Below are 12,500 nucleotides of genomic sequence, written 5' to 3' on the forward strand. Positions count from 1 at the left end.
CTGTCTGTCTGTCTGTCTGTCTGTCTGTCTGTCTGTCTGTCTGTCTGTCTGTCTGTCTGTCTGTCTGTCTGTCTGTCTGTCTGTCTGTCTGTCTGTCTGTCTGTCTGTCTCTCTCTCTCTCTCTCTGTGTGTGTGTGTGTGTGTGTGTGTGTGTGTGTGTGTGTGTGTGTGTGTGTGTGTGTGTGTGTGTGTGTGTGTGTGTGTGTGTCCTAGGTGCCCTCTGCAGACTATGGACTATCACTGGAGTATGAAGGTTATGAGCTGAGCAGGGCCAACTATAACCAGGCCTGTACACAGGGACAGTGGATGGTACAGAACCGCAGGTACACACACACACACACACACACACACACACACACACACACACACACACACACACACACACACACACACACACACACACACACACACACACACACACACACACACACACACACACACACACACACACACACACACACACACACACACACACACACACACACGTTTGATCTGTATAATTTGACCTGTGTCTCTGCCTCAGGTTCTGTGGGACGAGAGGTCTCCAGCCGTATGCTGAGCGCCTCTACCTTCTCTCCACGGCAACCAGAGTTATCATGACGTCCGAGGTGTCAATCACAGGGCCTGGACTCCAGGTCCACTACAGCCTCTTCAACCAATCAGATCGTGAGTCTGGGGCCTGGATGACAGACATTGGTCAAGGGCTAGAGTTAGGGTGAAGGTGCTATAGGTAATCTTTCTCTACAGACTGTCTGTCTGTTTAACCAATCAGATTGTGAGTTATTTTGAACAAGAGGTGTTTAGGGTGATTTTAGGGTTGTGTGCTGAAATGATGTTCCGTGACAGATGAAGAGATGAGAGAGTGGAAGAAATGATGTGCTTGTGACATACAGTAAGGTGTGTTTGTATTACATACTACTGGTCGTAACAGGCTGTTGAGGGGAGGATGGCTCATAATAAAGGAGCCAATAGAATGTTATGATCCACATGGAACCACGTTGTTGATGTGTTTGATACCATTCCACTGACTCCATTCCAACCATTATTATGAGCCGTCCTCCCCTCAGCAGCCTCCACTGGGTAGGAAGCATATTCATAAATAATACTTCCTACATCTGAAAGATGTTCATGTACTCTGTTTGGGAGTCTTGAATGTTCGTGTGTTCATGTGTTCCATCCTATCCTGGTCAGTTCCTGGGTTCTCTAAATTTACATTTACATTTAAGTCATTTAGCAGACGCTCTTATCCAGAGCGACTTACAAATTGGTGCATTCACCTTATGACATCGAGTGGGACAGTCACTTTACAATAGTGCATCTAAATCTTAAAGGGGGGGGGGGGGTGAGAGGGATTACTTATCCTATCCTAGGTATTCCTTAAAGAGGTGGGGTTTCAGGTGTCTCCGGAAGGTGGTGATTGACTCCGCTGTCCTGGCGTCGTGAGGGAGTTTGTTCCACCATTGGGGGGGCTAGAGCAGCGAACAGTTTTGACTGGGCTGAGCGGGAGCTGTACTTCCTCAGTGGTAGGGAGGCGAGCAGGCCAGAGGTGGATGAACGCAGTGCCCTTGTTTGGGTGTAGGGCCTGATCAGAGCCTGGAGGTACTGAGGTGCCGTTCCCCTCACAGCTCCGTAGGCAAGCACCATGGTCTTGTAGCGGATGCGAGCTTCAACTGGAAGCCAGTGGAGAGAACGGAGGAGCGGGGTGACGTGAGAGAACTTGGGAAGGTTGAACACCAGACGGGCTGCGGCGTTCTGGATGAGTTGAAGGGGTTTAATGGCACAGGCAGGGAGCCCAGCCAACAGCGAGTTGCAGTAATCCAGACGGGAGATGACAAGTGCCTGGATTAGGACCTGCGCCGCTTTCTGTGTGAGGCAGGGTCATACTCTGCGGATGTTGTAGAGCATGAACCTACAGGAACGGGCCACCGCCTTGATGTTGGTTGAGAATGACAGGGTGTTGTCCAGGATCACGCCAAGGTTCTTAGCGCTCTGGGAGGAGGACACAATGGAGTTGTCAACCGTGATGGCGAGATCATGGAACGGGCAGTCCTTCCCCGGGAGGAAGAGCAGCTCCGTCTTGCCGAGGTTCAGCTTGAGGTGGTGATCCGTCATCCACACTGATATGTCTGCCAGACATGCAGAGATGCGATTCGCCACCTGGTCATCAGAAGGGGGAAAGGAGAAGATTAATTGTGTGCCGTCTGCATAGCAATGATAGGAGAGACCATGTGAGGTTATGACAGAGCCAAGTGACTTGGTGTATAGTGAGAATAGGAGAGGGCCTAGAACAGAGCCCTGGGGGACACCAGTGGTGAGAGCGCGTGGTGAGGAGACAGATTCTCGCCACGCCACCTGGTAGGAGCGACCTGTCAGGTAGGACGCAATCCAAGCGTGGGCCGCGCCGGAGATGCCCAACTCGGAGAGGGTGGAGAGGAGGATCTGATGGTTCACAGTATCGAAGGCAGCCGATAGATCTAGAAGGATGAGAGCAGAGGAGAGAGAGTTAGCTTTAGCAGTGCGGAGCGCCTCCGTGATACAGAGGAGAGCAGTCTCAGTTGAATGACTAGTCTTGAAACCTGACTGATTTGGATCAAGAAGGTCATTCAGAGAGAGATAGCGGGAGAGCTGGCCAAGGACGGCACGTTCAAGAGTTTTGGAGAGAAAAGAAAGAAGGGATACTGGTCTGTAATTGTTGACATCGGAGGGATCGAGTGTAGGTTTTTTCAGAAGGGGTGCAACTCTCGCTATCTTGAAGACGGAAGGGACGTAGCCAGCGGTCAGGGATGAGTTGATGAGCCTGGTGAGGTAAGGGAGAAGGTCTCCGGAAATGGTCTGGAGAAGAGAGGAGGGGATAGGGTCAAGCGGGCAGGTTGTTGGGCGGCCGGCCGTCATGAGACGCGAGATTTCATCTGGAGAGAGAGGGGAGAAAGAGGTCAGAGCACAGGGTAGGGCAGTGTGAGCAGAACCAGCGGTGTCGTTTGACTTAGCAAACGAGGATCGGATGTCGTCGACCTTCTTTTCAAAATGGTTGACGAAGTCATCTGCAGAGAGGGAGGAGGGGGGAGGATTCAGGAGGGAGGAGAAGGTGGCAAAGAGCTTCCTAGGGTTAGAGGCAGATGCTTGGAATTTAGAGTGGTAGAAAGTGGCTTTAGCAGCAGAGACAGAGGAGGAAAATGTAGAGAGGAGGGAGTGAAAGGATGCCAGGTCCGCAGGGAGGCGAGTTTTCCTCCATTTCCGCTCGGCTGCCCGGAGCCCTGTTCTGTGAGCTCGCAGTGAGTCATCGAGCCACGGAGCGGGAGGGGAGGACCGAGCCGGCCTGGAGGATAGGGGACATAGAGAGTCAAAGGATGCAGAGAGGGAGGAGAGGAGGGTTGAGGAGGCAGAATCAGGAGATAGGTTGGAGAAGGTTTGAGCAGAGGGAAGAGATGATAGGATGGAAGAGGAGAGAGTAGCGGGGAGAGAGAGCGAAGGTTGGGACGGCGCGATACCATCCGAGTAGGGGCAGTGTGGGAGGTGTTGGATGAGAGCGAGAGGGAAACGGATACAAGGTAGTGGTCGGAGACTTGGAGAGGAGTTGCAATGAGGTTAGTGGAAGTACAGCATCTAGTAAAGATGAGGTCGAGCGTATTGCCTGCCTTGTGAGTAGGGGGGGAAGGTGAGAGGGTGAGGTCAAAAGAGGAGAGGAGTGGAAAGAAGGAGGCAGAGAGGAATGAGTCAAAGGTAGACGTGGGGAGGTTAAAGTCGCCCAGAACTGTGAGAGGTGAGCCGTCCTCAGGAAAGGAGCTTATCAAGGCATCAAGCTCATTGATGAACTCTCAGAGGGAACCTGGAGGGCGATAAATGATAAGGATGTTAAGCTTGAAAGGGCTGGTAACTGTGACAGCATGGAATTCAAAGGAGGCGATAGACAGATGGGTAAGGGGAGAAAGAGAGAATGACCACTTGGGAGAGATGAGGATCCCGGTGCCACCACCCCACTGACCAGAAGCTCTCGGGGTGTGCGAGAACACGTAGGTGGATGAAGAGAGAGCAGTAGGAGTAGCAGTGTTGTCTGTGGTGATCCATGTTTCCGTCAGTGCCAAGAAGTCGAGGGACTGGAGGGAGGCATAGGCTGAGATGAACTCTGCCTTGTTGGCCGCAGATCGGCAGTTCCAGAGGCTACCGGAGACCTGGAACTCCACGTGGGTCGTGCGCGCTGGGATCACCAGATTAGGGTGGCCGCGGCCACGCGGTGTGGAGCGTTTGTATGGTCTGTGCAGAGAGGAGAGAACAGGGATAGACAGACACATAGTTGACAGGCTACAGAAGAGGCTACGCTAATGCAAAGGAGATTGGAATGACAAGTGGACTACACGTCTCGAATGTTCAGAAAGTTAAGCTTACGTAGCAAGAATCTTATTGACTAAAGTGATTAAAATGATACAGTACTGCTGAAGTAGGCTAGCTGGCAGTGGGTGCGTTGTTGACACTACACTAATCAAGTCGTTCCATTGAGTGTAATATGGTCTGTGTGTTCCATCCTGTCCTGGTCAGTTCCTGGGTTCTCTAAATGGTCTGTGTGTTCCATCCTGTCCTGGTCAGTTCCTGGGTTCTCTAAATGGGTTCCCTAAATGGTCTGTGTGTTCCATCCTATCCTGGTCAGTTCCTGGGTTCTCTAAATGGTCTGTGTGTTCCATCCTGTCCTGGTCAGTTCCTGGGTTCTCTAAATGGTCTGTGTGTTCCATCCTGTCCTGGTCAGTTCCTGGGTTCTCTAAATGGTCTGTGTGTTCCATCCTGTCCTGGTCAGTTCCTGGGTTCTCTAAATGGTCTGTGTGTTCCAAGTTCCTGGGTTCTCTAAATGGTCTGTGTGTTCCATCCTGTCCTGGTCAGTTCCTGGTTCTCTAAATGGTCTGTGTGTTCTCTAAAATGGTCTGTGTGTTCCATCCTGTCCTGGTCAGTTCCTGGGTTCTCTAAATGGTCTGTGTGTTCCATCCTGTCCTGGTCAGTTCCTGGGTTCTCTAAATGGTCTGTGTGTTCCATCCTGTCCTGGTCAGTTCCTGGGTTCTCTAAATGGTCTGTGTGTTCCATCCTGTCCTGGTCAGTTCCTGGGTTCTCTAAATGGTCTGTGTGTTCCATCCTGTCCTGGTCAGTTCCTGGGTTCTCTAAATGGTCTGTGTGTTGCAGCCTGTCCTGGTTCCTGTTCTCTAAATGGTCTGTGTGTTCCATCCTGTCCTGGTCAGTTCCTGGGTTCTCTAAATGGTCTGTGTGTTCCATCCTGTCCTGGTCAGTTCCTGGGTTCTCTAAATGGTCTGTGTGTTCCATCCTGTCCTGGTCAGTTCCTGGGTTCTCTAAATGGTCTGTGTGTTCCAGTCCTGGTCAGTTCCTGGTCTCTAAATGGTCTCCATGTCCTGGTCAGTTCCTGGGTTCTCTAAATGGTCTGTGTGTTGCAGTCCTGGTCAGTTCCTGGGTTCTCTAAATGGTCTGTGTGTTCCATCCTGTCCTGGTCAGTTCCTGGGTTCTCTAAATGGTCTGTGTGTTCCATCCTGTCCTGGTCAGTTCCTGTGTACTCTAAATGGTCTGTGTGTTCCATCCTGTCCTGGTCAGTCCCTGGGTTCTCTAAATGGTCTGTGTGTTCCATCCTGTCCTGGTCAGTTCCTGGGTTCTCTAAATGGTCTGTGTGTTCCATCCTGTCCTGGTCAGTTCCTGGGTTCTATAAATGGTCTGTGTGTTCCAGCCTGTCCTGGTCAGTTCCTGGGTTCTCTAAATGGTCTGTGTGTTCCATCCTGTCCTGGTCAGTTCCTGTGTTCTCTAAATGGTCTGTGTGTTCCATCCTGTCCTGGTCAGTTCCTGGGTTCTCTAAATGGTCTGTGTGTTCCAGCCTGTCCTGGTCAGTTCCTGGGTTCTCTAAATGGTCTGTGTGTTCCATCCTGTCCTGGTCAGTTCCTGTGTACTCTAAATGGCCTGTGTGTTCCATCCTGTCCTGGTCAGTTCCTGGGTTCTCTAAATGGTCTGTGTTCCAGCATGTCCTGGTCAGTTCCTGTGTACTCTAAATGGTCTGCGTGTTCCAGCCTGTCCTGGTCAGTTCCTGTGTACTGGTCAGTTCCTGGGTTCTCTAAATGGTCTGTGTGTTCCAGCATGTCCTGGTCAGTTCCTGTGTACTCTAAATGGTCTGTGTGTTGCAGCCTGTCCTGGTCAGTTCCTGTGTACTCTAAATGGTCTGTGTGTTGCAGCCTGTCCTGGTCAGTTCCTGTGTACTCTAAATGGTCTGTGTGTTGCAGCCTGTCCTGGTCAGTTCCTGTGTACTCTAAATGGTCTGTGTGTTGCAGCCTGTCCTGGTCTGTGTGTTGCAGTTCCTGGTGTTCCTGTGTACTCTAAATGGTCTGTGTGTTGCAGCCTGTCCTGGTCAGTTCCTGTGTACTCTAAATGGTCTGTGTGTTGCAGCCTGTCCTGGTCAGTTCCTGTGTACTCTAAATGGTCTGTGTGTTCCATCCTGTCCTGGTCAGTTCCTGTGTTCTCTAAATGGTCTGTGTGTTCCATCCTGTCCTGGTCAGTTCCTGTGTTCTCTAAATGGTCTGTGTGTTCCATCCTGTCCTGGTCCTGTGTTCTCTAAATGGTCTGTGTGTTCCATCCTGTCCTGGTCAGTTCCTGGGTTCTCTAAATGGTCTGTGTGTTGCAGCCTGTCCTGGTCAGTTCCTGTGTACTCTAAATGGTCTGTGTGTTGCAGCCTGTCCTGGTCAGTTCCTGTGTACTCTAAATGGTCTGTGTGTTGCAGCCTGTCCTGGTCAGTTCCTGTGTACTCTAAATGGTCTGTGTGTTGCAGCCTGTCCTGGTCAGTTCCTGTGTTCTCTAAATGGTCTGTGTGTTCCAGCCTGTCCTGGTCAGTTCCTGTGTACTCTAAATGGTCTGTGTGTTGCAGCCTGTCCTGGTCAGTTCCTGTGTACTCTAAATGGTCTGTGTGTTCCAGCCTGTCCTGGTCAGTTCCTGTGTACTCTAAATGGTCTGTGTGTTCCAGCCTGTCCTGGTCAGTTCCTGTGTACTCTAAATGGTCTGTGTGTTCCATCCTGTGACGGCATCAAAGACTGCCCCAACGGACTGGACGAGAGGAACTGTGGTCAGTTTAACAAGCTAAAACACATTCATAACATTCAAATTGTGAAACATTTATAAGGCATTTACATTTCATTGAGCCTCGTGTTTGTAGCTATGATTGTTCAAAAGGCCAAATCCTCACTGGAAATCCCCAGTGGAACTACAATGTCTTCATACATTACTGAATGACATCTAGTGAGATGAGAGGAACATTCAACAATTTAAAAATATATATATTAGTAATTATAAAAATGTTAAAATAACCTGTTTCAAGTTCGGGACAATCAACAGGCTGTATAGCATATATCATTACATCAACAGGCTGTATAGCATATATCATTACATCAACAGGCTGTATAGCATATATCATCACATCAACAGGCTGTATAGCAGGCTGTATAGCATATATCATTACATCAACAGGCTGTATAGCATATATCATCACATCAACAGGCTGTATAGCATATATCATCACATCAACAGGCTGTATAGCATATATCATTAGCACCAAATGGCTGATGGATTGACACTCAATGTGTGTGTGTGTCCCAGTGTGTACAGCCCAGTACCAGTGTCCAGAGGACAGTCAGTGTGTTGACTACTTCAAGGTGTGTGACCAGCACCCAGACTGCCTTGAGGCCATGGATGAAGAGAACTGCACAGAGGGTAACTCTGTGTGTGTGTGTGTGTGTGTGTGTGTGTGTGTGTGTGTGTGTGTGTGTGTGTGTGTGTGTGTGTGTGTGTGTGTGTGTGTGTGTGTGTGTGTGTGTGTGTGTGTGTGCGCGTGTGTGCGCGTGTGTGCGCGTGTACAAGTTTGTGGTGTATTGATACATAATGTGTGTGTGTCTCTAGGTGTACAGTGTACAGACCATACATATGTGTGTGTCTCCAGGTGTACAGTGTACAGACAGGACGTATGTGTGTGTCTCTAGGTGTACAGTGTACAGACAGGACGTATGTGTGTGTCTCTAGGTGTACAGACAGGACGTATGTGTGTGTCTCTAGGTGTACAGTGTACAGACAGGACGTATGTGTGTGTCTCTAGGTGTACAGTGTACAGACAGGACGTATGTGTGTGTCTCTAGGTGTACAGTGTATAGACAGGACGTATGTGTGTGTCTCTAGGTGTACAGTGTACAGACAGGACGTATGTGTGTGTCTCCAGGTGTACAGTGTACAGACAGGACGTATGTGTGTGTCTCTAGGTGTACAGTGTATAGACAGGACGTATGTGTGTGTCTCTAGGTGTACAGTGTACAGACAGGACGTGTGTGTGTGTCTCTAGGTGTACAGTGTACAGACAGGACGTATGTGTGTGTCTCTAGGTGTACAGTGTACAGACCATACATATGTGTGTGTCTCCAGGTGTACAGACAGGACGTATGTGTGTGTCTCCAGGTGTACAGTGTATGTGTGTGTCTCCAGGTGTACAGTGTACAGACAGGACGTATGTGTGTGTCTCCAGGTGTACAGTGTACAGACAGGACGTATGTGTGTGTCTCTAGGTGTACAGTGTATAGACAGGACGTATGTGTGTGTCTCTAGGTGTACAGTGTACAGACAGGACGTATGTGTGTGTCTCTAGGTGTACAGACAGGACGTATGTGTGTGTCTCTAGGTGTACAGTGTACAGACAAGACATATGTGTGTGTCTCTAGGTGTACAGTGTACAGACAAGACGTATGTGTGTGTCTCTAGGTGTACAGACAGGGACGTATGTGTGTGTCTCTAGGTGTACAGTGTACAGACAGGACGTATGTGTGTGTCTCTAGGTGTACAGTGTACAGACAAGACATATGTGTGTGTCTCTAGGTGTACAGTGTACAGACAAGACGTATGTGTGTGTCTCTAGGTGTACAGTGTACAGACAAGACATATGTGTGTGTCTCTAGGTGTACAGTGTACAGACAAGACATATGTGTGTGTGTCTCTAGGTGTACAGACAAGACGTATGTGTGTGTGTGTGTCTCTAGGTGTACAGTGTACAGACAAGACGTATGTGTGTGTCTCTAGGTGTACAGTGTACAGACAAGACGTATGTGTGTGTCTCTAGGTGTACAGTGTACAGACAAGACGTATGTGTGTGTCTCTAGGTGTACAGTGTACAGACAAGACGTATGTGTGTGTCTCTAGGTGTACAGTGTACAGACAAGACGTATGTGTGTGTCTCTAGGTGTACAGTGTACAGACAAGACGTATGTGTGTGTCTCTAGGTGTACAGTGTACAGACCATACATATGTGTGTGTGTGTGTCTCTAGGTGTACAGACAGGACGTATGTGTGTGTCTCTAGGTGTACAGACAGGACGTATGTGTGTGTCTCTAGGTGTACAGACAGGACGTATGTGTGTGTCTCTAGGTGTACAGTGTACAGACAAGACATATGTGTGTGTCTCTAGGTGTACAGACAGGACGTATGTGTGTGTCTCTAGGTGTACAGACAGGACGTATGTGTGTGTCTCCAGGTGTACAGTGTACAGACAAGACATATGTGTGTGTCTCTAGGTGTACAGTGTACAGACAAGACATATGTGTGTGTCTCTAGGTGTACAGACAGGACGTATGTGTGTGTCTCTAGGTGTACAGACAGGACGTATGTGTGTGTCTCTAGGTGTACAGTGTACAGACAAGACATATGTGTGTGTCTCTAGGTGTACAGACAGGACGTATGTGTGTGTCTCTAGGTGTACAGTGTACAGACAGGACGTATGTGTGTGTCTCTAGGTGTACAGACAAGACGTATGTGTGTGTCTCTAGGTGTACAGTGTACAGACAGGACGTATGTGTGTGTCTCTAGGTGTACAGTGTACAGACAGGACGTATGTGTGTGTCTCTAGGTGTACAGTGTACAGACAGGACGTATGTGCGTGTCTCTAGGTGTACAGTGTACAGACAGGACGTATGTGTGTGTCTCTAGGTGTACAGTGTACAGACAGGACGTATGTGTGTGTGTCTCTAGGTGTACAGTGTACAGACAGGACGTATGTGTGTGTCTCTAGGTGTACAGTGTACAGACAGGACGTATGTGTGTGTCTCTAGGTGTACAGTGTACAGACAGGACGTATGTGTGTGTCTCTAGGTGTACAGTGTACAGACAGGACGTATGTGTGTGTCTCTAGGTGTACAGTGTACAGACAGGACGTATGTGTGTGCCTCTAGGTGTACAGACAGGACGTATGTGTGTGTCTCTAGGTGTACAGTGTACAGACAGGACGTATGTGTGTGTCTCTAGGTGTACAGACAGGACGTATGTGTGTGTCTCTAGGTGTACAGTGTACAGACAGGACATATGTGTGTGTCTCTAGGTGTACAGACAGGACGTATGTGTGTGTCTCTAGGTGTACAGTGTACAGACAGGACGTATGTGTGTGTCTCTAGGTGTACAGTGTACAGACAGGACGTATGTGTGTGTCTCTAGGTGTACAGACAGGACGTATGTGTGTGTCTCTAGGTGTACAGACAGGACGTATGTGTGTGTCTCTAGGTGTACAGACAGGACGTATGTGTGTGCCTCTAGGTGTACAGACAGGACGTATGTGTGTGTCTCTAGGTGTACAGTGTACAGACAGGACGTATGTGTGTGTCTCTAGGTGTACAGTGTACAGACAGGACGTATGTGTGTCTCTAGGTGTACAGTGTACAGACAGGACGTATGTGTGTGCTGACGGGACGTGTCTGAAGAAGCCCAACCCAGAGTGTGACTTCATCACCGACTGTCCTGATGCCTCCGATGAGAGACACTGTGGTGAGAGGAGAACACACACACACACACACACACACACACACACACACACACACACACACACACACACACACACACACACACACACACACACACACACACACACACACACACACACACACACACACACACACACACACACACACACACACACACACACACACATTTATGTATCTCTGTTTGTGTGTGTGTGTGTATCTGCATGCGTTTCTGTGTGTGCGTGTGTTTGTGTTTCCGTACCTGTATGTGTGTCCTCTTGCCAGACTGTGGTCTGAGGCAATTCACCAGTCGCGTTGTGGGAGGAGTCAACGCTACTGAAGGGGAGTGGCCATGGCAGGTCAGCCTTCAGATCGGTGGACGTCATGTCTGTGGGGGGGCTCTGGTCTCCAGCCAATGGGTGGTGTCCGCTGCCCACTGTTTCTACGATGACCGGTGAGAACAGAGCAACAAGAAGTGTTGTTTCTTCTTCTTGTTGTCTACCATTCTCTTTTCCCTTATTCTCCTCTCCTCTCCTCTCCTCTCCTCTCCTCTCCTCTCCTCTCCTCTCCTCTCCTCTCCTCTCCTCTCCTCTCCTCCCTCTCCTCTCCTCCCTCTCCTCTCTCTCCTCTCCTCTCCTCTCCTTCTCCCTCGCCTCTCCTCTCGATTCCTCTCCTCTTGACTCCTCTCTGCTCCTCTCGTCTCCTCTTCTCGACTCCTCTCCTACTCCTCTGCTCTCCTCTCCCCTCATCTCTCCTCGCTCCATCCCTCTCTTTCCCCCTCCACCACCCCAAGTCTTTCCTTTCCTAGCGTGTAAACAGGAAGAGAGAGAATTACAATGTTCCCTCTCTCCCCATCCATCTCCCCTCTGCCCCAGTCTCTCTCCCAGAGCGTGGACGGTCTACCTAGGTAAGTTCCTATTGAACCGCAGCAGTCAGATGGAGGATGCCATTCGGGTGCAACAGATCCTGCTGCACCAGTACTACGATGACGAGACACACGATTATGACTTGGCTTTGCTGCGACTGGAGAGACCTGCAGCCCCAGGCACCCTGGCCCAGCCCGCCTGCCTGCCGTCACCTACACACCAGCAAGAACCTGAACTACTCTGTTGGGTCACGGGCTGGGGGGCGCTACGTGAAGGAGGTGAGGAGGGAGGGAGGGAGGGTGTTTAGGGAGGTTTTATTAAGGCAAAGATCTTTTCATGTATTCAGTTCTATATAGTCCTCCAAACACTTGGCAGCACAAATACTTAAAAAGGAAAATGTATTTTAAGAAAGGTAACCTATCATGCCCAATACGTTTCCACCAGTTGGATGAACAGTAAAGCTTGATTCCAGATAAGGAAGACTACCTGTAACTCTCCATGGAAACACTGTGGTTGACCTCTCACCTTTGACCACAGGCACTCCCAGTAACGTGCTGCAGAAGGTGGACGTGCGTCTGGTGAGCGAGGAGGCCTGCTTCCGTTCCTACGGTTACATGGTCACTCCCAGGATGTTGTGTGCCGGCTACCGCAGCGGAGAGAAGGATGCCTGTCAGGTACAGGGGGTTTCAGAGTAGACCCACACACACTCAGTGCACTGACTGGTTGGTACCCCAGGTGAGGGAGGGTACAGGGGGTTTCAGAGTAGACCCACACACACTCAGTGCACAGACTGGTTGGTACCCCAGGTGAGGGAGGGTACAGGGGTTTCAGAGTAGACCCACACTCA

The 12,500-nt window shown here is 49.8% G+C and overlaps 1 protein-coding gene across 2 annotated transcripts in view; it reads left to right on the top strand.

Moving 5' to 3' along the window:
- The window catches only part of LOC124024590 (transmembrane protease serine 6-like), a 25,795-nt gene that overhangs the window by 7,249 nt on the left and 6,046 nt on the right, over positions 1 to 12,500 (top strand). For both annotated transcript variants that reach the window (XM_046338487.1, XM_046338488.1), the window contains 8 exons: positions 214 to 323; positions 524 to 666; positions 6,992 to 7,090; positions 7,621 to 7,734; positions 10,696 to 10,812; positions 11,073 to 11,241; positions 11,663 to 11,931; positions 12,191 to 12,327. In XM_046338487.1, the coding sequence (XP_046194443.1) occupies positions 214 to 323; positions 524 to 666; positions 6,992 to 7,090; positions 7,621 to 7,734; positions 10,696 to 10,812; positions 11,073 to 11,241; positions 11,663 to 11,931; positions 12,191 to 12,327 (1,158 nt within the window). The remainder of the gene's footprint in view (positions 1 to 213; positions 324 to 523; positions 667 to 6,991; positions 7,091 to 7,620; positions 7,735 to 10,695; positions 10,813 to 11,072; positions 11,242 to 11,662; positions 11,932 to 12,190; positions 12,328 to 12,500) is intronic.

The sequence above is a fragment of the Oncorhynchus gorbuscha genome, unplaced genomic scaffold (genome assembly GCF_021184085.1).
Source record: "Oncorhynchus gorbuscha isolate QuinsamMale2020 ecotype Even-year unplaced genomic scaffold, OgorEven_v1.0 Un_scaffold_1940, whole genome shotgun sequence".
NCBI lineage: Eukaryota > Metazoa > Chordata > Actinopteri > Salmoniformes > Salmonidae > Oncorhynchus > Oncorhynchus gorbuscha.